Raw genomic sequence first — 24816 nt, 5'->3', positions numbered from 1 at the left:
GGGCGGTAATTGGCCAGGTTGGATTTGTCCTGCTTTTTGTGGACAGGACATACCTGGGCAGTTTTCCACATTGTCGGATAGATGCCAGTGTTGTAGCTGTAATGGAATAGTTTGGCTAGAGGCGCGGCTAATTCTGGGGCACAAGCCATCAGCATGATAGCCGGGATGTTGTTGGGGCCCATAGCCTTTGCTGTATCCAGTGCACTCAGCTGTTTCTTGATATCACGTGGAGTGAATCGAATTGGCTGAAGGCTGGCTTCTGTGATGGTGGGGACCTCGGGAGTAGGCTGATATGAATCATCCACTCGGCACTTCTGGCTGAAGTTGGTTGCAAACGCTTCAGCCTTGTCTTTTGCACTCACATGCTGGGCTCCACCATCATTGAGGATGGGGATATTCTTGGAGCCTCCTCCTCCAGTTAGTTGTTTAATGGTCCACCACCATTCACGGCTGGATGTGGCAAGACTGCAGGACTTTGATCTGATCTGTTGATTGTGGGATCGCTTAGCCCTGTCTATAGTAGGCTGCTTCCGCTTTTTAGCATGCATGTTGTCCTGTGATGCAGCTTCCCCAGGTTGGCACCTCATTTTTAGGTATGCCTGGTGCTGCTCCTGGCATGCCCTTCTACACTCGTTGTTGAACCAGGGTTGGTCCCCTGGCTTGGTGGTAATTGTAGAGTGAGGGATATGGCGGGCCATGAGGTTACAGATTGTGGTGGAATACAATTCTGCTGCTTCTGATGGCCCACAGCACCTCATGGATGCCCAGTTTTGAGCTGCTAGATCTGTTCTGAATCTATCCCATTTAGCACGGTGGTAGTGCCACACAACACGATGGAGGGTGTTCTCTGTGTGAAGACGGGACTTCGTCTCCACAATGACTGTGCAGTGGTCACTGCTGCCAATGCTGTCATGGACAGATGCATCTGCGACAGGTAGATTGGTGAGGATGAGGTCAAGTAGATTTTTCCCTCGTGTTGGTTCACTCACCACCTGTCGCAGGCCCAGACTGGCAGTTATGTCCTTCAGGACTTGGCCAGCAGTGGTGCTACCGAGCCACTCTTGGTGATGGACATTGAAGTCCCCCACCCAGAGTACATTCTGTGCCCTTGCTACTCTCAGTGCTTCTTCCAAGTGGTGTTCAACATGGAGGATTATTGATTCATCAGCTGAGAGAGGGTGGTAGGTGGTAATCAGCAGGAGGTTTCCTCGCCCATGCTTGACCTGAAGCCATGAGACTTCATAGGGTCCAGAGTCAATGTTGAGGACTCCCAAGGCCACTCCTTCCCGACTGTATACCACTGTGCCACCACCCCTGGTGGGTCTGTCCTGCCGGTGGGACAGGACATACCCGGGGATGGTGATGTAGGAGTTTGGGACATTGGCTGAAAGGTATGATTCTGAGTATGACTATGTCAGGCTGTTGCTTGACTCGTCTGTGGGACAGCTCCCCCACTTTTGGCACAAGTCCCCAGATATTGGTGGGAGGACTTTGCAGGATTGACTGGGCTGGGTGTGCCGTTGCCGTGTCCGTAGCCGGTGCCGAGGTCGATCCGTCCGGTTTCATTCTTATTATTTTGTTTCATAGTGGTTAGTTACAAATGAATGGTTTGCTAGGCCATTTCAGAGGGCAGTTAAGAGTCAACCACACTGCCATGGGTCTGGAGTCACATATAGGTCCGACCTGGAGTCACATATAGGTCAGACCAGGTAAGGTCAGCAGATTTCCTTTCCTAAAGGGCATTAGTGAACCAGATGGGTTTTTACAACAATCCGATAGTTTCGTGGTTACCATTACTGACACTAGCTTTTTATTCCAGATTTATTTAATTAACTGAATTTAAATTCCCCAGCTGCCATGGCAGGATTTGAACTCACGTCTCTGGATCATTAGTCCAGGCCTCTGGATTACTAGCCCAATGACATTACCACTACGCTACCGTTCTCTTTGATTTTGTACACTTTGTACCTGCTTATAAAACCTAGGATGCAGTATGCTTTTTTTCATATTTTTATCAACTTGTACCCCCACTTTCAAAGATCTTTGTATCAGAACTCCTAATCTCTCTGTTCTTCTATGCTTTTAAAAGTTTTATCATTCAGTGTTTATGTCCTCTCCATACTCATCCTCCCAAATTAGAATCATAGAATGGTTACAGCACAGAAGGAGGCTATTCAGCCCGTCGAGCCCATGCCAGCTCTCTGCAAGAGCACTTCAGCTTGTCCCAATCCCCTGCCCTGTCCCCATAACCCTGCATTTTTTTTCCTTCAGGTACTTATCCAATACCCTTTTGAAAGCCACAATTGAATCTTCCTCCATCACCCCTTTTGGCAGTGCATTCCAGATCCTAACCACTCGCTGCGTAAAAAAGTTTTTCCTCATGTCGCCTTTGGTTCTTCTGCCAATCACCTTAAATCGGTGTCCTTTGGTTCTCGACCCTTCCGTCAATGGGAACAGTTTCTCTCTATCTACTCTGTCTAGACCCCTCATGATTTTGAACACCTCTATCAAATCTCCTCTCAACCTTCTCTGCTCTAAGGAGAACAACCCCAGCTTCTCCAGTCTATCCACGTAACTGAAGTCCCTCATCCCTGGAACCATTCTTGTAAATCTTTTCTGCACCCACTCTTATGCCTTCAAATCCTTCCTAAAGTGCGGTGCCCAGAATTGGGCACAATACTCCAGTTGAGGTCGAACCTGTGTTATAAAAAGGTTCATCATAACTTCCTTGCTTTTGTACTCTATGCCTCTATTTATGAAGCCCAGGATTCTGTATGCTTTTTTAACAACTTTCTCAACCTGCCCTGCCACCTTCAACAATTTGTGCACATATACCCCCAGGTCTCTCTGTTCATGCACCCCCTTCAGAATTGTACCTTTTAGTTTCTATTGCCTCTCCTCGTTCTTCCTACCAAAATGTATCACTTCGCACTTTTCTGCATTAAATTTCACCCGCCACGCATCCGCCCATTCTACCAGCCTGTCTATGTCTTCTTAAAGTCTATCACTATTTTTCCCTGATGTCACCTCACTGTTCACTATACTTCCAAGTGTTGTGTCATCTGCAGATTTTGAAATTGTGCCCTGTAGTCCCACATCCAAGTCATTCATATATATCAAGAAAAGCAGTGGTCCAAGTACCGACCCCTGGGAAACACCACTGTGTACCTTCCTCCAGTCCGAAAAACAACTGTTCACCACTACTCTCTGTTTCCTGTCACTTAGCCAATTTCGTATCCATGCTGCCACTGTCCCTTTTATTCCATGGGCTTCAACTTTCAACAATTGTATCGCCCTTACCCAATAACTACTTCCATCAATCTAACTTATAACTGAGGCAGTCACACTGACTTTCAGTAAAATCACAATTATTTATTTCTCTTGTTAAAGGATGCTCAGTGCGGAGATGGCATGCGATTTCGAAACATATCATGCGTTGTGTTCGATGGATCCAGTGAAGATCCTGGCAAGGTTGTGGATGAGGAGTTATGTGCCGACCTAGAGCCTGCAGTTAATGGAGACAAGCAGATCGTTCTGCAAGCAGCCTGCACTGTTCCATGCCCAGGTGCTGTCAGTTTTCAAAGACTTTTAATTGGGAGCCAGACAAAAATCATACTATGCTGAAAAATATAAGGAGAGGGCATTTCACATAAGAGTAAATTTTATAAATTTGCACTCCGAGCACAAAGATTCTTGTTAATTCTTACAATCTTAAATGTTTAAATTTATTCAATTTAAATTCTTATATCTACTCTAGCTTCTGAATACAGCGCTTTCAATTTATTAAAGAGAGGGTAGTACACAGGAATCTGAGCCATACTGCTTGGTCAGGGCATGCCTGATGCTACCATTGAGAGCATAATGATCAGATTCAGGTAACAAATATTATATATGCCATGGTCTAATTTATTTATAATTTTTCACTCCTCAATATTAAAAAAAGGAAATTATTTTAATTACAAAGAATATCTTTCTCCAAACATCACTCAAGATCATCAATCCTGGAACACTCCTTGTATGGGGGTTTAATTTTCTCTGCGCTATTTTAGTTCACCGGCCAACACATTTACATTAAAATCCTGTTAGCACTATTTCAATAAATGAATTGTTAACTTGTTTATTTTTTAAATGAGTTAGCAATTTTATTAAAATAACACAGACAGGAATTTAACACAGACTCGTTAACCAGTGCACTCAAAATCAAACAGGGAATGTTAAATAACAACAGAAAATGCTGGAAAAACTCAGCAGGTCAGGCAACATCCGTGGAGAGAAATTTGAGTTGATGTTTCGGGTCGAACCCTTCTTCAAAACTGGAAAGAAAATAAAATAGATCAAAGGCAGGGCTGCGATCGGACAAAAGAAGTAAAAGAAACAAAAGCAGTAAAAGAGACAATAAAAGGTATTCGAAGCTAGACGAGATGGTAATAGGCTGAGATTAGGTGTGAAGTGTACTGGCAGGGCAAGAGATAGCTGCCAGGTGTGAGAGAGAAACAAAAGGAAAGGGGGGGGGAAAGGAGTGGAAAAATTACAAGTAAAAATGTAATAGGGGCTGAGGTTATGATCTGAAATTGTTAAACTCGATATTGAGTCCGGAAGGCTGCAGAGTGCCTAATCGGAAGATGAGGTGCTGTTCCTCGAGTTTACGTTGAGCTTCCGTGGAACAATACAAGAGGCCAAGGACGGTGAGGTCCGAGTGGGAATGGAGCGGTGAATTAAAATGAATGTTAAACCCTTGGTATTGAAACTAAACAACTTTTAAGGCTGTGTTGGACAGTTCAGTACTTGTATAGGCAGCGTGATTAAATAAATGATGCAATTCACAACCTTTCAAAGGCTTGCTGAACAGAAATAAGGCACTTATGGAAGAAGATTACTGACATTTTCAATGTTACTTTTACATTAGACACTCTGAATGGAAACTGCTCTGCAATCATCAGTAATGCACTACTACAGTTACATTGATTTTTTTAAGTAATGTATAATGCATTATTTTTTAATGTCTCCTCAGCATGTATTGCATTATTTGTCAACAGTATCAAAGTTTAATATTATTTATACCCATAGCACTAAATTAAAAATATATATTCCTTCTGTTATTTTTCCTGCAGATTTATGCATTGCTTTTTGCAGCCCCTGGTGTGGAACTGTGTGAGATTAACCAATATAAATAGAGTAGGAAACATGCATTATAATTTTTCTGATGACTATAGGGTTATATACATATAATATGGTTCAATGACATTGGACCATAAAAGCTCAATATCCACAGTTTAGAAAGTAATTTCATTGCTGATATTGGGTTCCAGCACTTTAACTCTCCGTTATATGTGTTACTGTAGTGAGTCTACAACACAGAGCTATGCATAATTCAGAACCAAACAGCCAATCTCACTCAGAGCCTATAAGGTTGGCAGGTGTGCAAAAGAGATATATTATACTGCAGTAAGGAGCACTCTCTTTGGGTCTGCTGTATTTACTTTCTTGGGTTTAGTGGCGTGAGTCACTCCCTTATGTGACTTAAGTGTCTTATTGTTATGGCAGTTGACTCACACTGCCCTATGTTTACTTGTGTGATAGCGTAACCCAGGAGTGTAACAATTGTTATCTGAATTAAATTGTTGTGTCTTTCACACATGTATTTCCTCAATCTCTCTTAAGTTAACATTCGGTGGGGCAAGGCTTCTTTCAAATTGTTAAACTGCTTTATTCCACAGTAAGGTGAACATACAAATTAATAGTTATGATCAGATTCACTTAGTTCCTTTGGTATAATTTATCTTTGTGTAATGAGTCAAAATAAAGAACAAACCATGCTTTACTTAAACAAGAAGGGATGGATTTTCCTTATTGGGGTGGATTTAGGACTTCCACCTGTCCTTCCAGCTCTGCCCAATCCCAACCCACTTTCCTGGTCGGGGTCATTAGTGATGCAAGACGGGGCCCCAGCAGGATTCCCGCAGCCAAAGGGAGTTCGCCAGAGCCTGAGGAGAATGAGGTGGTCTTATGCAAGGATGCTGCAATAAGACCTGAAGTGGCAGTGAGGAACTTTTAAAGGGACAAAAGAACAACAAAGGCGGTAGAAGCAGCAGCCTTTTAGGCATTATTTGTCAACAGCATCAAAGTTTAATATTATTTATACCCGTAGCACTAAATTAAAAATATATATTCCTTCTTTACCCTCAACTTCCAGATCCGTCGCTTCCCTGGCTCTACCGTCGCCTTCCGCCAGGCGATCCCAGGGAGTGGCATTAAGATGGGGGATGGGAAGGAAATTGGCTGGGAAGCTGGGCCCAGTGCCCTCCCTTCACGAGGGAGGAGGGAAATCCAGGTCGGTGCAAAGAAGCAGTGGCAGGTCTCACCAACCAATTTCACCATCATTTCCGTCACCTGAAAATCCAGACCAAGGTCCTTTAACTAACCTTCAGCATTCCAAACCACTTTGCTACGCCGAAGACCCTTAGTGCCTTCACTCAAACTATTCAGACCTCTCTCACAGCCAACATGACACACAAAAACCTGTCTCTGCCCCTTTTAAAAAACCTGACTCCAGTCAGTGTCAGCTATGTGGCTCAGTTGGCAGCACCCTCGCCTCTGAGTCATAAGGTTCTGAGTTCAAATGCCTACTCCAGGGACTTGAGCACAAAAATCTAGGCTGACACTCCCAATGCAATATTGAGGGAGTGCTGCACTGTCGGAGGTGCTGTCATTCGGATGAGACATTAAACCGAAGCCCCGTCTGCCCCCTCAGGTGCACTTAAAAAGATCCCATGGCACTGTTTCAAAGAAGAGCTGGGGAGTTAGCCCTGGTGTCCTGGCCAAAATCTATCCCTCAGTCAACATCACTAAAACAGATAATCTGGTCATTATCATATTGCTGGTTGTGGGAGCTTGCTGTGTGCAAATTGGCTGCTGTGTTTGCTGCATTACAATAGTGCCTACACTTCAAAAGTACTTCATTGTCTGTAAAGTGCTTTGGGACGTCCAGTGGTCATGAAAAGCGCTATATAAATGCAAGCCTTTCATTTTTCTTTCTTTCAAACTCATTACCCCACTCCCCTCCCAGGAGCAGAATTCATCAGCCTAACTTGGCAGTGACCCCTGCTGAATTCAAATAAATAGGATTGTTGCAGCAGCAATGACCAGTCACTACAAAGTCTAATTGGCCCAGAAATTAGGATCGGGGGCTTGCCGCGCGTGCAAGCCCCCGATGTGCACTTACTCGGCGCGCCGACAGCTGAAGCCTGGGACTGCTTGGAATTCCTGTCACTGGCCTGGTTCAGCTGTCGGCGCACTGTGCTTGCCTGATCCAGTGGCGTAGTTAGTGCGATGTGCCGGCTGAGATCAGGTGAGCACTGGGCAGCCAATCAAGGGAGGGGAAACTTCATTCATGAGTTTGATAGTAAGCACTGTCAAACTCATGAAAACTACGGGCACCCAAAACACCACTTAAACTTTAAATAAAATGTTAAAAAACATCCTACTAATTAAATGAACTATAAATAACTTTAAAAAACTATTTTAAACAATTAATCAAAATTTTGAAAACAATAATTTTTTAAGAAATCGGGTCTAAAAATAAACTTACCTTACTGTAAAGTCCTTAAAAACAATAAAGCTGTGGAAAAAATGTTATAATTTTAAATAATAGACCACTTACCTTAAAGAATCAAGTCCTTACGTCTCCTTTTTATATGTCTAAAAAGTTCAGGCCCTTACACACGGGCAAACCTGTCAAAAAGAAGGAAGTTCAACGCGTGCGCACAGAGTCCTGCGCGCATGCGTTGGACCTCTGAACCCCTTGGAGGAAATGCCGGATTCCCGCACATGCACTGTGCATGCTGAAATCCGGCACTTCCAACAGGCCCACGCGTGAGTACCCCGTCCGTACTCACGCGTTGGGACCGGAATTACTGGCCCATTATCTTTCACAATCTCGGGAACAATAGTTCAGACGCCCATTAGAAACCCACACTATACCTGCCAGCCCTGCAGTCCTGTGAATTTACCCCCATGGAGCTAAGTTTAATTCAATAGTAGTATTTGTACACCACTGTTACCCTGTAGCAGCATAGTCTGGACTCCTGAAACTTGACAGGCACACTGTAGTGAAACTCCTCCTCTTCATAATTTTCATGAAAAGGCAGCATGAGTACAAAACACGATTTTCCTTTTTTTATGCTCTGGGTTTTAGCTAAAATTACTGACATGAGGGGCTGGATTTTCATTCAGGGGACGTGATGGAGGCGGGACTACACCTTTCGGGGTTTTTGTCCCACCTCCATCGAGATATGGCCAATCCAAGCGATTTTAGCTTGATTGACCTTGTTGAGCCCACCCACCGGGCTCAGCAGGCCAATTAAGGGCCACCCGGCAACAGGTGACGTCACAGACTGAAATTTCATCTGTCAAGAGGTTTTGACAGATGAAATATCAGTGTTTGAAAGCTGTTTGAAGCTGTCAAACACTGACAGTCTTACTTCTAACATGAGTCCTTCTCCACAGACTCAGTTAGGAAGCTCTCCTGCACAGAAAGCTGAAGGCTGTCACTTTTGACAGTTCGCAGCCATTCTGCTTTCTGTGCCGGTGAGATGAGGGACTCCCGAGACCTAAAGGAAGGAAGGCTGTAAAGGTAAGTGAAGGTAATTTAAACTTCTTTAAACACTTTAGACACACCAAACACACTTACCTTTGCACTCATGCACACATCACTCACCTGAACACCGACATCTCGACCTTTCCAAGTCCTTCAACCCGACGGCCCGCCTCACAAACTTGGCGTGGTTTGGAGCCATTGGGAATCCCACACTTCAGCATTAAAAATAGGGATTAGGCTAAAAACTGCCTGTTAACTACCTGTTAACAGGCAGTTAATTGGCACTAACCCCTTCCCGCCTTGGGTAGGCAGGTCCCAGCGTGGGGCGGGTACCCACCTCCTTTGAAATTGGCATGGAGGCGTTTTAGGGGCGGGATGGGTTCGTGCCCTCCGAAATCATGACTTTAACCCCCCGCACGCCTCCAATCCCGCCTCCACGGCCCAATGAAAATCCTGCCCGAGATACTCCATAGCAGCTGAGAGTGTGGCAGATGCACTAATAAGTATAAAGTGCTTGAGAGAGCATTTTGCCCAGATTTTCCTTCTTCACATGGAATCCACTTGGCGCCTCTTCACTTCAGATTGACTGAGATTTTTTAAATTTACTCATGGGCTGTGGGCGTCGCTGGCAAGGCCAGCATTTATTGCCCATCCCTAATTGCCCTAGAGAAGGTAGTGGTGAGCCACCTTCTTGAACCGCTGCAGTCCTTGTGGTGAAGGTCCTCCCACAGTGCTGACCTTTTTGTAACGGTTTGGTACAAATGAGTGGCTTGCTAGGCCATTTCAGTGGACAGTTAAAAGTCAACCACATTGCTGTGGGTCTGGAGTCACATATAGGCCAGACCGGGTAAGGATGGCAGGTTTCCTTCCCTAAAGGACATTAGTGAACCAGATGCATTTTTGCAACAATTCGGTAGTTTCATGGTCACCATTACTGATACTAGTGTTTTAATTCCGAATTTATTCAATTAACTGAATTTAAATTCCCCAGCTGCCATGGTGGGATTTTAAACTCACATCTCTGGATTATTAGTCCATGCCTCTGGGATTACTAGCCCAGTAACATAACCAGTACGCTACTGTACCCTCTATTATAAATCCAGAGGGCTGGGAAAAAGGAACCTGTATTAAATGGCACAATGTACTGGTCCTGCATTGTGCTCAACACAACAACATCCACACAGGAGGGTGTCATGATGTAATGTGATGTAATTACTCCAGATTTACAAGAAGAATTATTTGCAGTACAAGATTGCATGCATGACACATACACCATAAAATGCAAGTCTTACTGAACATTTTTTGTACATCAGTGTTGAATTGTGACATTTTACTTGATGCTTGCAGGTGACTGTTACCTGACAGAATGGTCTGTGTGGAGTTCTTGCCAACTAACCTGTGTGAATAATGAAGATCTCGGGTATGGTGGAGTACAGGTGCGGACAAAGGCAGTGATCATCCAGTCAATGGAAAATGAGCACCTGTGTCCTGAACAGGCACTGGAGACCCGCCCGTGTACAGGTAGGTACAGCTGTTACCTCGTGCAAGCCGACAAGTACACAACAACGGTGGAGGGATTTCCCTGGTCACTATGGAGGGTGAGATTCAACTTTGGTGGATGTGCAAAAAGAACGGGTGGGAAGGGAAATCTGGCTTGGCTGATCTGCTACCACCCATTTTATAAAGTTGAGTTTCAACCCCGATCTGTAGCCATGTTGTAAATTAATTTCAAAGGAATGTGTTTATAATATCGCTACGAGGGAGGGCTGCACTGTCGGAGGTGCTGTCTTTCGAATGAGACGTTAAACCGAGGCCCCGTCTGCTCTCTCAGGTGGATGTAAAAGATCCCATGGCATTATTTCGAAGAAGAGATGGAGAGTTTTCCCTGGTGTCCTGGCCAATATTTATCCCTCAACCAACATCACTAAAAAAAAGACAGATTATCTGGTCATTATCACATTGCTGTTTGTGGGAGCTTGCTGTGTGCAAATTGGCTGCCGCATTTCCCACAATACAACAGTGACTCCACTTCGAAAATACTTCAGGGCTGTAAAGCGCTTTGAGATGTCCGGTGGTCATGAAAGGCGCTATATAAATGCAAGTCTTTCTTTTTACGAGTAGCAAGCAGAGAATTTCTTCCCATTATCTCTCGCATAAAAAAAAATCAAAAGTTCTATCTGGTTTTAATAATTCACTGTTACATGATAAAGATGTTATGATTATTGATATTTTAGGCCTAGAAATTGAGTTTGCGCTGCGCCAGGGCTTTAGCGCCGGAAGTTAGCGCCGGCGCTAAGTCCCTTTGCGCGCGCCAAAAATTCAGTAGCGCCGCGCCCAAACGGCTGCCGGCGCTACTGAAGGGTTTTAGCGCCTGAAAACTGGCGCAATGCGCCGCATTGCGGCGCTATTCCGGCGCTGCGGCGCCCGCTGCGGTGCGGCAGGCTCGGGAAGTGCAGGCCTCCTCCTTCCGTTAAGGAGGAGCTGCCTGCACCCGGCCGCGGCCCGCGCAAATCTCTTCAAAAATGAGCCCGGCACCTCGGACAAGTGCCGGGCTTGCATCTGTTCCTGGGGGGGGGGGGGAGAAGTCCGGGGAGGGAGCTGCGGGCAGGCGGCCGGCGGGAAAGCGGCCGGCCGCCGCGCCTCCTTAAAGCGCCGGCGCAGACTCCGGCAACACTCGTTTGCCGGAGGCTTAGTTGCGGCTGCCACTGGCGAGGCGGCCGCAACTGAATTTCGGCTTGGGGCCAGGTTACCACGGCAACCGGGACGCTGCGCACACCGATGACGTCATCGGTGCCGGCGCAGCGCTACCGGTCTACCGCCACGGAAGGGCCCCAGGCAATTTAGGAACCGGCGCCAATTGCAGCGCTAGGCCCTCTAGTGCCGCAAAATCGGTGCTAAGGGCACTGAATTTCTAGGCCTTAGGCCTAGAAATTGAGTTTTGGCTTAGCCAGGGCTTTAGCGCCGGAAGTTAGTGCCGGCGCTAAGTCCCCCTGCGCGCGCCAAAAATTCAGCAGGGCCGCGCCCAAACGGCTGCCGGCGCTACTGAAGGGTCTTTGCGGCGGTAAATCGGCGCTAACTGCCGTTTCGCGCCGCAATTCCGGCGCTGCGGCACCCGATGCGGTGCGGCAGGCTCGGGAAGTGCAGGCCTCCTCCTTCCCTTAAGGAGGAGCTGCCTGCACCCGATCGCGGCCCGCGAAAATCTTTTAAAAAATGAGCCCGGCACCTCGGACAAGTGCCGGGCTTGCTTCTGTTCCGGGGGGGGGGGGGGGGAAGTCCGGGGAGGGAGCTGCGGCCAGGCGGCCGGCGGGAAAGCGGCCGGCCGCCGCGGGGCCTTTAATGCACCGGCGCAAAGACTCGTAAGACTCTGTTGCCAGAGTCTTAGTTGCGGCTGTCATGGGCGAGGCGGCCGCAACTGAATTTCGGCGCTGGGGCCCGTCGGCATGGCAACCGGGACGCTGCGCACACCGATGACGTCATCGGTGCTGGCGCAGCGCTAACGGTCTACTGCGGCGTAAGGGCCCCAGGCAATTTCGGCGCCGGCGCCAAATGCAGCGCTAGGCCCTCTAGCGCCGCAAAATCGGCGCTAAGGGCACTCAATTTCTAGGCCTTAGTCTTTTAATAAAAGCATGAGGGCCCTGAAACAATGCCATGTAGTAGAGGAACACGTGACTGCAGGTCTGAAATTCCTCTCTCTACTATTTTAAAATGTTAACTTACTTAAAATAAATTGGTTAATGCCTCCACTAAAATAGCAGAGAGAAGAATTTTGCTGCATGTGTCTGTGACTATCCCATGATGCAACTTCAGGACCAAGAATTTTTAGAAGCAGGTAATATCATTAGGCCCAACAGGCTTGTCTCTTTTTGATTGTTTTACACCCCACCTATCCATCTTCTTATCCTTCATGCCGCTATCACTTCTCTCAGCAAAAACACACCTAAGTCCCTTTTAAACCCATTTTTGCTGGCCACTTCAATTGCTATACCTAGTAATTTGTTCCTGGAGTGTATTACAGGTAGACTATCCTTTACCCGCACTTCCGAAAACCGAAAACCCCTAAAAACCGAAAGTTTTTTCATGGAGCGTAAGTCGTGCGCACGACATGACCCGAGTGGCGCCAAACATGACAGGAGTGGTCCGGGAGCTCTGCCTTTCCCTGTGAGCAGGGCAGAGGGTCACAGGGTTCCCTCCTGGGTAGGAGATTGCAGGCCGAGCCGGGCAGTGTGAAGAAGGTACCGGGAGAGTGAACCCAACAATACAGCGGCCCGTCCGATAGCTGCAGCGGCCCATCCGATAGTCTTTTCTTCCCCCCCCCCAACCTGATTTGCGGACCAGCTTAGTGTAGGAGTCAGCCGATATCCGGCTTTCCCACAACTGGCGGCGGCAGTCGAGCCCCAGACCCCCGCTAAGTCAAGGAATTCAGATACGGAGCAGGGGGAGCCGGAAACCTCGATCTAACGGCAGAAATCAGCAGCCGTTTTGTCAGGTTTTTTTTCTTCCCCTAGCACTTTTTTTCTTCCCCTAGCATTCTTTTAAACAGTCAGGCTGTGGAAAGAGTCTCTGTAGCTTAGCAACAGCTTCAGAGATGCTTCCAAGGCAGGGCCCGAGTGTTTACAAGCTGTTGCTAAGCAACAGTGTTTGTTGTCAGATACGGAGATGAAAACCTTCTGAAATCCGAAAAATTCCGAAAACCGAAACACAGCTGGTCCCAAGTTTTTCAGATAAAGGATAGTCTACCTGTACCTTTCATGTGATAAAAGTTCCCAAATGACTTTGGAATTTTTAATTAACTTTTAACCCTTAGGGCCAGAATTTACTGTAAAAGTAACAGTGAGACTAACACCACTCACCTTATTTATCAGACAGCAACTTCAGGAGAGCGCAAATGTGAAGTTAAAGGTGAGAATCCAGAAGTGCTGTCCGAGATGCAAACTCCGTAAACTGTGTGAAAACAGCATCTCGCCATCTGGTTCCCCATTCAAATATATTGAATGGCATGAAGTACCAGGTAGATACAGACTAAACTCGCCAAAGAAAGCTGGGGTTTGTCCATTTCAGTCGAAGTACCCTTTTAACAATGTGATAAATCTTAATTTCTGCCAAACAACATCTCTGGCACTGGAAATTAACTTTTACAAGAGTGGAGTCTCATTACTTCAGATTTTAATTGTTTTTGGAGATTTAAAAAAAAGTAAAGTAAATTTTTTTGTTAATTTTTCTCTCTGTCTCTTTTTTCTCTCTCTTTTAATCCAATCTTTCTTTCCTAGTCTTTATTTTGTTTTCGGTATCTGATTTGACATTGAACTCAATATTCTAACTGACACTTCCTGGTTCAGACTCTGTGCTGTTCCGTAATGATTCTTCAATCTGATTGGTTAAGGAGATACACAGTTGCTTGGCCTGTTCACACAGGTCCCAGATGCCTTGTAGAATGCGCTACGCCATTTGGATCTCTAACTTACAGCGGCCGCAAAATTCAAAACCGTAACGCCGGTAGTTTGGCCCATTTTTTTTTTAAATTGCGTCTGCCTCGCTTCCGCCCACTTTCAGCCTGGCTCGCACTGTTCGTCATCTTGGTGAGAGCGATAGCACGGGCAGTACGTGTGTGCATGCGCCGGCAGTATGCAGAGTAGGCAGATCGTGACGTTATTCAGCGTGTAACACCGATTTGATGCATAATCTGCCATTTTCGATGTTGCCACTTCATTCAATGCCCTCTCCTAAACACGCACAGCTGAACGTGCGTTCAGCCGAACGAGTGAGCCCCCACCAGCGCTACTTAATGGGATGCATCCAACTTGCAGCTAAGTTGCTTATTGCTTTTGTACTGGCTCTTGCGGAGTTTGTAGGTGTACTGGGTTGCTGCAACAGATTTCAAAATGTGTTAATGTGTGCAGGGAGTGCTGCTGAATGTTGGGAATGTGTTGGCTGCTACTGGATGGCCTCTGACTACACCACTTGCTCCCAGTCATGGGGGCTCCAGTTGCAGACCCCCCTCACGCTGCAGCATGACAGGGAGATGGAGCAGAGGCAGCAAAGAGAACAAACGGCTCGCAGAGGAAGGAGGAGGCGGGGGAGGAGGGCTCTCAGCAGGAGGCCTTACCCACCTTGAGTCTTCAGGGAGCACTTCTCCTACCTGCACCTAAGCCAGGAGCAGTGTGTTCGTGGCTCCACTTCACCAAGGAGGTGGTCACAGAACTCTGCCACCTCTTGGAACCAGACCTTCAGCCTCAAAGCAGGGCGATGACAGCACTGCCAGTGGATCGCAAAGTGACTGTGGTCCTGAATTTTTTTCGCCAGCAGTTCCTTCCAGGCTGGAACAGGCAACATAGCAAACATCTCGCAGTTCGCCGTCCATCGCTGCATCCGTGAGGTCACAGAGGTGCTGTATGCCAGGAGAGCGGACTTCATTGTCTTCTCTCTGAACAGAGAGAAGCAGGAGGAGCACACATGTGGCTTCCCCATGGTGCAGGGTGCCATCGACTGCACACATGTGGCTTTGCGGGCGCCACATATCAATAGTGAGATGTTCCCTAACTGCAAAGGGTTCCACTCACTTAATGTGCAGTTGGTATGCGACCACACCCAGTTGGTGAATCAAATACAATAGCAAAATACTGCGGATGCTGGAAATCTGAAACAACAACAGAAAATACTGGAAACACTCAGCAGGTCAGGTAGCCTCGTGGAGAGAGAAACAGAGTTAACATTTCAGGTCAATGACCTGAGTTCTGACGAAGGGTCATCAACCTGAAACATTAACTCTGTTTCTCTCTCCGCAGTGCTGCCTGGCCTGCTGAGTGTTTCCAGCATTTTCTGTTGTTGGCCCAGTTGGTGAATGCCCAGTATCCTGGAAACAGTCATGATGCGATCATCCTGCGTCAGTCCAATGTGCCAACAATCTTCCAGCCACCACATCACATCCAAGAGTGGCTGCTCGGAGACAAGAGCTATCGGCTCTACATCTGGCTGCTGACTCCCCTCCACAACCCCACCACTCGTGGCCAGCACTCATATAATGAGAATCATGCTGCCATGAGGAACGTCGTCGAGCAGACCATCGGGGTGCTGAAGCAACGGTTCCACTGCCTTGACTACTCAGGAGGAGCCCTCCGGTACTCACCAGAGTGGATGTCCCAATTCGTGGTGGTCTGCTGCATCCTCCAGAACTTGGCCATTATGAGGGTGCAGCACTTGCCACCAGAGGTTCCGTGACCACCTCAGGAGGAGGAGCAGGAGGAGGAGAAGGAAGGCAGGAGGCACTCTGCTTATCCACGTTCCAGCCGGGCTGTCTGTGAGCACAGCATCAAACTCTGGTTCCCCTTAATGAAACCCCAGATCCCCATTGCTCAACACTTCCCCACCTTACCATCTGTCTGTCACCGAACATCACAGCGTCCTCTTGGCCACAGTGCTGAAATGAAAACCACCACAAAACAAACATTCCAAACAACATTTATAAATCAATCAATCCAATACTACATAACAAAGTCAAACAATTACCCTTCTGCATTCCCTTAGTGCCTACCTTCTGTGTGCCTTTGCCTGTCCTAATGCTCCTACTCCAGTGGTTGCAACATGGCTGGTGGAAGGCTGCTGACTTTCCAAGGGGGACACTGCAAATGGCCTTGCATGATGATCTCGAGCAGCTATGAGCCTAGAAGGCCCAGCTGTAGACTGCACCACCTCGGCATGGGCGGCAGGAGTCTGGGCTGGCTGGCTGACGGGTAACAGCAAGGGCACTGGCAGAGTGGCAGTGGTGGAAGTACGAATGCTGTCATACTGAGAGAGGACAGCAGGTTCATGCTCCTTGGAGCCACTGCCACTCCCCCGGGTAGGCGCCTCCGCAATCCTAGTAATCTGTTGGAGGACAGATTGCTGGACTGCTGTGACATCCTGCAACCCCCTTTCCACACTGGTAAATGCAGCCAAGATGGCAGCTGTCTGTGCTTGTGTGGCAACAAGCTGATCCTCCATGAGAGCAGCCTGAGCTTGCATGACTGAAGTCTGAGCTTCCACTGCAGCACTCAGACGTTGGGTCACTTCCGCCTGTGCTGCAACGGAAGCTGAGACATCAGCCATCAGACCCTGCATCGTGGTTGGGTCCACAAGTGCGCTAATGGAGTTGCCCATCACTTCCATGCTGGAAATCATGGGCTCCAAGCTCTGTGCAATGCCCTGTGCAAAGTTGGTGCCAGCCTCCTCCATGCTCCTTGACAGTGACAACAGGCTCTCTGGCAGGCCAGCCAATGCACCAAACATTTCTGTGTGTATGCCCATCTTCTGTAGGCCGCCCCGTTGAAGTCATCATCTGAGTCCTCTGCAGCAGACCTCGCGTGCGACCTCCTGGCCCCCTGCAGGTAAAAGACCTAGCCCCTGTACAAAGGCCGCAAATGCTGTGTTGGAGAATATTGGTGCCCTTTCTCTGCCCTGTTGATCCATTACTGAGTCACAGTTGTCTTGACAAGCACTTCCAGCAGCTGCTGAATGCAAAATACACCTCACCTTTAATAAGTGCAGTCAGCCTTTAGAAGTGGAGACTAGCTTTAACTAGAGTTAAGCTCGCACAAAAATTGGCCCCCTGCTGAGCGTGCATCCACTCAGCAGCGCACTCCGCACTGGGCTGCAAGCATCAATCATGGTAATTAGTAGGTAGCACAAAGGTCACATGCTGCCTGCACTACTTTCAAAGGGCACAGGCCAATTGCACACCACGATCCCCGTGCCCATTTTCGGGCCTAATCGAATTTGTAGTCCAGCAACTTTTAGTGCAAAAGGTCATAGAAATTAAATGGGCAAGTGCAAGTCTACTTAACAGCGTGCGGCGTTCATTCGCTGGCTACAGTAAATTCTGTCCCTCAGAGTTTGAACCATTCCCACAATTTGCCTGGATCAGCTTTGCCAATCCTCCTCTTAAACTAGAAAACTTTGATATCACCTCAAAATATCTTCTGTTTCCATTGAGAAGTATATATGTTTGCAAATAAATTGATAATTGTTTAGTCATTTTCATGCATAAGCACTAATGGATATGTTTTCCTCTTTGGCTCAGAAATAGTTACTTTATTTTTGATTGAGCTTAATGGCTGCCAACAAAATGCTGGGTACTCCCATTTTCACTTTGGCTGGTTATGTCCAATGTGAATTCAACAACAGGAAAGACAAAACAATTAGGGAATTACAGTACAAAAGCAAAATGCTGCGGGAGCTGGAAATCTGAAATAATAACAGAAAATGCTGGAAATACTCAGCAGGTCAGTCAGCATCTGTGGAGAGAGAAACAGAGTTAACGTTTCAGGTCGATGACCTTTCGTCAGAACTGAGTTCCAGCATTTTCTGCTTTTATATTAGGGAATTACAGTGCTCATTTAATACTCCTAAATAGGCACACAATTAGCATAAATATTCCATTCAGCCAAGCGTGAAGTGTGCAAAGCTTAGTTAAAATGATCCAATGATGATTTTGTGAAGCCAATTTTACAGAGTAGGACGTGAACTTGACAGGATAACGTGACTGAAGTTTGTGCTGCCCTGAACCAATTGTCATTCAGAGTAGTGATCCAACCCAGCTCCTGCTGGCATCTCGGACCTGACCTGAGTCTTGTTGATAGCCGTCACTTGAGCTGACTCATCCTAGTAACTCTGGCCCGCCCAATGCTTCTGTCCATATATAGAAAGATAGAAAAATAAGAGCAGGAGTAGGTCATTCGGCCCTTCGAGCCTGCTCCACCATTCAATATGATCATGGCTGATCCTCTATCTCAATACCATATTCCCGCTCTCTCCCCATACCCCTTGATGACATATACTTGCTGAGCAATTGGAGGAGCAGAAATGAACAGTATTTATGATGCTTGACAATATATACTATAACGTGTGTATTTACATCAAAAATTTTAAAGTGCCTCACACAATGAATAACTTTCGAAAAGCAATGACTGTTGTTACCATGGCAATAGCCAATCTGCACAGGCAACATCCCACAAACAGCCAAGAGATAAATGACTAGTTAATCTGCTTTTGATGGGAAAACTGTGTGCTCCTCTTTGTATCATGCCTTGGGATCATTAATATCCACCTGAAGTACTGAGGCAGCAGGTGGGAGGGACTTCAATTTAACATCTCATCTAAAGCATGATACCGCTAATGATGTATTCCTTCCTCAATACTGCACTGAAGTGCCAGCCTAGATTATAAACTCCCAACTCTGGTATTGGGCTCAAATCCAACACCTTGACTAGGAGGCAAGAGAGCTCCCAACTGAGCCAAGCTGACATGTATTTATTTCAATAGGGAATTCAGGAGAAACCCCTTTACTCAGAGAGTGGTGAGAACGTGCAACTCGCAACCACAAGGAGTAGGTGAGGCGAATAGCATAGATGCATTTAAGGAGAAGCTAGATAAGTACATAAAGGAGAAAGAATAGAAGGATATGCTGATAAGGGGAGATGAAGTAGGGTGGGAGGAGGCTCGTGTGGAGCATAAACACCGGCATAGGCCAGTTGGGCCCAATGTCCTGTTCCTGTGCTATAATTTCTATGTAATTCTACATAATTTCCATCAAATGTTGCACATCTGCACTGTTGATGGGGAGGCCTTGTCTAACGGCAGCACAAATCAGAAATCAGGTGCTCACTTCCCACAATTTTCTGAATCTTCAGAGATTGGTTTGGCGTTTTGGTGGGGGAGAGGGGTGGGGTCGGTTGGAAGACACATCAAAGCAATGATTGAAACTGGTCAGAGAAGTACTTCATCAGCACTTGGTCCTTTTTCTGATTATAAACAAATTGATGACTTCCAGTGCTGTCAGAGTAAGCTCCTCTCTGACAGCACCGACTCACAAAGCATTCCCTGTGATGTTTTCCTTTACCAAGCTAGTGGCATCATTTGTCTGCAGTTCACTTCATTACTTGTAACTGTAAATGAATGCTACCACCTTCTGGTTACATCTGGAAGTACATAAATACATTTGAATTTCACAAGCTGCAAAAGCTGTATGTAAATGTCCACATTGCTATTTATATTTTTCTAACCACAGTGCACTGAGGCATTGAGCTGGAAAATTCAACCTTCTGCATGGCAAATCATTAAAATAAACCCATTAAAATATTATTTTGTTCTGTCCTCGAGACAGCGGGTTTTGTATATAGATGTAGCTGTGCCTACCGAGCCACTTTGCCATCAAAGCATTATTTTACTAAATCATTTGCAATTTAAGATATTCAGTGGAAAGCTATAAAAAAGGAACTGACAAAACACAGTTGAGTCTGAGGCACTGGATTTTTTGAACATTTGTTTTTCATGCTACTTTTCTCTTCTCCTGAAGGCCCTGACTCCTGCTTTTTGTTAGGATGGGGTCAACACCAGATTTATTGCCCCTCCCTAGTTGGGCTGACAACTGAGCAGATTGCTAGACCACTTCAGAGTGGCATTAGGAGTCAACCATGTAATGTGAAATAGAGTCACCTGTTGGCCAAACCCAGAATGGAGTAGGTTCGCTTTCCTGAAGGACATTCGTGAACCAGTTGGATTTTTACAACAATCCAGCAGCTTTCATGGTTATTTACTTTTCCTGTGCCAACTCACAATTAACCAGCTTAGTGAATTCAATTTCCCAACTTGACTTGGTAGGACTTGTACTCCTAACCTCTCGATGGCCATCCCAGTACCATAACCTCTACACTAACTCTGGTTACAGGCCTGCTCTGCTTTCTGTTTGTATATCTGAAGGACACACGTCAAAAAATAATTACATTAAGTTGGGGATTCAGTGATGCATTCTCAACTTTAGATAAAATCAGTGAACTCATGATTTTATTTAAGTATTTATCCCCAGTGAATAATCTGACAAAATCTAACATGGCTGCATTCTGGGGCCGATTTTCACTTTCAGGAGTAGTGGAAAACTGGCCAGCCGTTGTACAACTCTGTCTGATTTTCCTTTCCACTTAAGTCAATGGAAAGGAAATTCAAGCTGGGTCCATAACGGATGACCGATCCGCATAGATTCTGTGATCTGATTTGCCTGTGCTAACCATGTGATACTCCATGGCCTCGCCGCTTCCTAGCTCTGTAACCTCCTCCAGCCTGCAACCCTCTGAGATCTTTGCGCTCCTCCAATTCTGGCCTCTTTAATCGCACCACCATTGGCGGCCATGCCTTCAGCTGCCTAGGCCCTAAGTTCGGGAATTCCCTCCCTAAACCTCTCTGCCTCTCTAAGGAAGGAGAGTTCTCTCTCCTCCTTTAAAACGCTCCTTAAAACCTAACTCTTTGACCAAGTTTCCTTGTCCTAATATCTCCTTATGTATCTCAGTGTCAAATTTTGTTTGATAACCCTCCTGTGAAGCACCTTGGGACGTTTTACTACGTTAAAGGCGCTATATAAATGCAAGTTGTTGATGTTGTTGTTGCATAGCCAGCACAGACCAATCAGCAATAGAAAGAGATGCTACAGTCATACATTTGTAGGGGTCATAAATATAAGATAGTCACTAATAAATCCACTAAGGAATTCAGGAGAAACTTCTTTACCCAGTGTGGTTTGAATTTGGAACTCGCTACCACATGGAGTAGTTGAGGCGATTAGTATAGATGCATTTAAGGGAAAGCTAGATAAGTAGATGAGGGAGAAAGGAATAGAAGGATATATGCTGATAGGGTTAGATGAAGTAAGGTGGGAGGAGGCTTATGTGGAGCATAAACACTGGCGGAGACCAGTTAGGCCGAATAGCCTATTTTTGTGCTGTACATTCTATGTAATTCGATGTACAGGCACTGTCCACTACCTGACCCAGTTCATGTTATGTCAACAAGCTATTTGACCATGGGGGTGGGAGGAGGGGTCAGCATTGCAGCCGAGCCCAATCCCAAAGTCTACACATACACACACCTCTATCAGAGATCGATCAGGAACTACAGCTGCTCCACTTGTGCACTTCTGCCCTCACCCCTTCCCGTCCCTCCCGGAACCACGATAGAGTTCCCCTTGTCCTCACCTTTCACCCCACCAGCCTCCACATTCAACGGATCATCCTCCGCCATTTCCGCCACCTCCAATGTGATCCCACCACCAAACACATCTTCCCCTCACCTCCCCTTTCAGCATTCCGAAGGGACCGCTCCCTCCGCGACACCCTGGTCCACTCCTCAATCACCCCCAACAGCCCTTCTCCTTCACCTGGCACCTTCCCGTGCAAGCGCAGGAGATGCAACACATGCCCTTTTACCTCCTCCCTTCCCACTGTTTAGGGCCCCAAACACCCCTTCCAGGTGAAACAGCGATTTATGTGTACTTCTTGCAATTTAATATACTGTATTCGCTGCTCACGATGCGGTCTCCTCTACATTGGGGAGACCAAATGCAGATTGGGTGACCGCTTTGCAGAACACTTCCGTTCAGTCCGTAAGGGTGACCCTGAGCTTCCGGTCGCCTGTCACTTTAATTCACTGCTTCACTCCCACTCTGATCTCTCTGTCCTCGGGCTATTGCATTGCTGCAATGAAGCTCAACGTAAGCTCGAGGAACAGCACCTCATCTTTCGATTGGGCACTTTGCAGCCTGCCGGACGCAACATTAAGTTTAACAATTTCAGATAATTATCCCTGCCCCCATTTTTCATGCAGTATGATTTTTGCCATTCCCATTTGCAACATTTTATCTTTCCTGCCTCTTACAAAAGCACAGGGTATTCTTTCTATTCCTTCCTCCCCCGCTAACCCCCCCCCCCACCTGTCTCTGCACCTGCTTAATATCTGTTACATCTCCAGCTATTTCCAGTTCTGATGAAGGGTCCCAGACCTGAAACGTTAACTCTGTTTCTCTTTCCACGGATGCTGCCTGGCCTGCTGAGTATTTCCAGCATTTTCTGTTGTTATTTGGGACCTTCCTTGCTGTACAGCTCAGCTACTCACTAGATAACCCTCATTGGCCATGAATGTCTAATCATCATTCTAAATCCACATCACCAATAATAGAATAATTTGCACCCTCATTGTGTCTAGCTGCACTGGAACCAAAATATCTGACAATTTTGGATTTTTCCTCAGATTCTTTTCTTAGCACCAAGCACCACTCCTGTGGGTGAGCCTACAAGTTACTGTATGCTTTTGCATGTCCAATATCTGGGTAATTAGAGCAAGCTCGGGGTCAAATGGAAACCCGTGTCACTGTATTTCAACTTCCTGGTTATATTATTATGCCCCCACATTGTCTTTAGAAAACAATAAACACTTAAATAGATCTATAAATTGCAGAACAAATTTATTAACAATAAACTGGTAAGAGCACATCAGGAAGAAATGCATTTACAGTAATACTCAGAACATAGTTATTCTTTCTTCTCATCCATGCACTGAAACTCAGTGTAAAACTGTAACTAAAACAAAGTCCCTGACCATAACTACCCTGTCACAGAGCCTGCTGCTTCTCTCTCTGATGGCTTCAGAGGTACTACTGAACTGGCTTGAGATATCAAGGTTATTTTTAACCCTACCCTCCCAGCAGAAACCAGGCCAGCGGGCAGTTAGGAGCGATCAGGCTATGTATCTGCTCGGAACTCGACCCTTGCCCGTCGTCTCCGGTATTAACCTGCCGTGCTCGGCAGGCAGATGAGGAGCCCGACTCAGAGCCTTGGGAATTATCTTTGTATGATTCCTACTGCAGGCTGGCATGTTGTACACTCAGGTCATTTTTTCTTATAACTGTTTCTTACAGGTGGCTACTGTTATGAATACATTTGGTTGGCTGGTGCATGGACAGGATCATACCGAGAAGTGTGGTGTCAGAGGTCAGATGGAATAAATGTCACAGGTACTGAAGGCATTTTTATTTCCCGCATGCATTAGGAGGATATAACCATTGTCAATGCCTTCCTGAAGGGTTCCTATGAAGTGTTTCTTCCCTCTGGTTGACTTGCAGTACACTGTACTCAGTGGCATACAGAAGAATAGAATGAAGTGAGTCAAGCAACTTTAGGAAGGATTTCAGAGCCATGAAGAGGGTACAGAAAATCCTTACCAAAATGATAAGCAGGGATGTTATGAGGAGAAACTAGAGACACTGGGTTTTTTCCCACTAGAATACAAAAGGTCAGGAGGAGGCCTGATACAAGTGTTAAAAATTATATGGGGTATTTAATAAGGTAAATCGGGGTGGGGGGGAACTATTTCCATTGATCAGTGAGTCAACAAATAGGGGGCATAAATGTAAGATAATCACCAAAACAATGAATTTAATTTAAGTCTCTGGTGACAAGATAACATGATAAACATCCAGTGTCACTCCACAAGGATGATTAGTACATAAATAGTGCAACATTTTTTGTAAACAGCATGTTTTTGGAAAGTAATTTTTTAAAAGTGAAACATTCTGATCTATTTTCCATTCTTTCATTGCAAACATTCAATTTATAATGAAATGAGATTCGTCTTCCCCTTTACTGGCAATGTAGAATTTTATCTTTTTTTAATGCTCATCAAAATTTAAAGCTGACAAACAGAATATTTTCTAGTACTACACCCAAGATTCAGCATCAAGCACTCTTGCCTCAAGCTGCTTTACGCTGTCCCAATATTAAGCCTCAGCTCCAATATCAAAATGACACCATTATAATTTTCCATTTTCCAAGCCAGCAATCCTTGTGGCCTTTGAGTGAAATTAATGCTGAATTAGGAGCAAGTTGTGCTATGTGCCTACAGCTGCTCAAAATGAGTTTGGGACTGCCCAAGCATATTTCACTTGGGACCATTATCACCAACAGTTAGAGACAACTTTTATCCAGTAGTCTAGGCTGGACTCGGGTAAGGAGTGTGCTAAACCACTGTACCACCCAGTCCCCTGGCTGACATAGGTCTGAGGCATAAGTATCTATTAAGCAGTCTGCTATAACTGAGTGCTCTCTGTGTATAATCAGACAATTTAAGATCACTGGTATACTTATGATGTTCTATAGCTGCTCGTTCCAACATACAAGCTTCATATTGGAAACATAATGATGAGAAGATAACAGTTGTGATAAAATCAAAATTATATTGCAAGTTTATTATTTGCTGTTAGTAAATGTAACTGTTTGCCTTGTAGGTGGCTGCTCTGCAGTGAACCAACCTTATGCTGACAGATCATGCAATCCACCATGCACTAAACCTTATACATACTGCACCGAGGTAAGTGTTCGCTGCTGACGGCAGTATACAATTCCTGATTCACTGGTATTCTATCATTT

The 24816-nt window shown here is 46.0% G+C and overlaps 1 protein-coding gene across 1 annotated transcript in view; it reads left to right on the top strand.

The window, feature by feature from the left end:
- The window catches only part of thsd7aa (thrombospondin, type I, domain containing 7Aa), a 771919-nt gene that overhangs the window by 727499 nt on the left and 19604 nt on the right, over nucleotides 1-24816 (top strand). The window contains exons 21-24 of the mRNA XM_085988376.1: nucleotides 3391-3565; nucleotides 9944-10117; nucleotides 23310-23405; nucleotides 24675-24757. Coding sequence (XP_085844502.1) covers nucleotides 3391-3565; nucleotides 9944-10117; nucleotides 23310-23405; nucleotides 24675-24757 — 528 coding nt within the window. The remainder of the gene's footprint in view (nucleotides 1-3390; nucleotides 3566-9943; nucleotides 10118-23309; nucleotides 23406-24674; nucleotides 24758-24816) is intronic.

The sequence above is a fragment of the Somniosus microcephalus genome, chromosome 5, assembly GCF_052327205.1.
Source record: "Somniosus microcephalus isolate GS21.2 chromosome 5, FLI_Smic_1.0, whole genome shotgun sequence".
In the NCBI taxonomy this organism is placed as follows: domain Eukaryota; kingdom Metazoa; phylum Chordata; class Chondrichthyes; order Squaliformes; family Somniosidae; genus Somniosus; species Somniosus microcephalus.
Note: the sequence above shows the minus strand (reverse complement) of the source record. Positions and strands in the feature narration are given on the sequence as shown.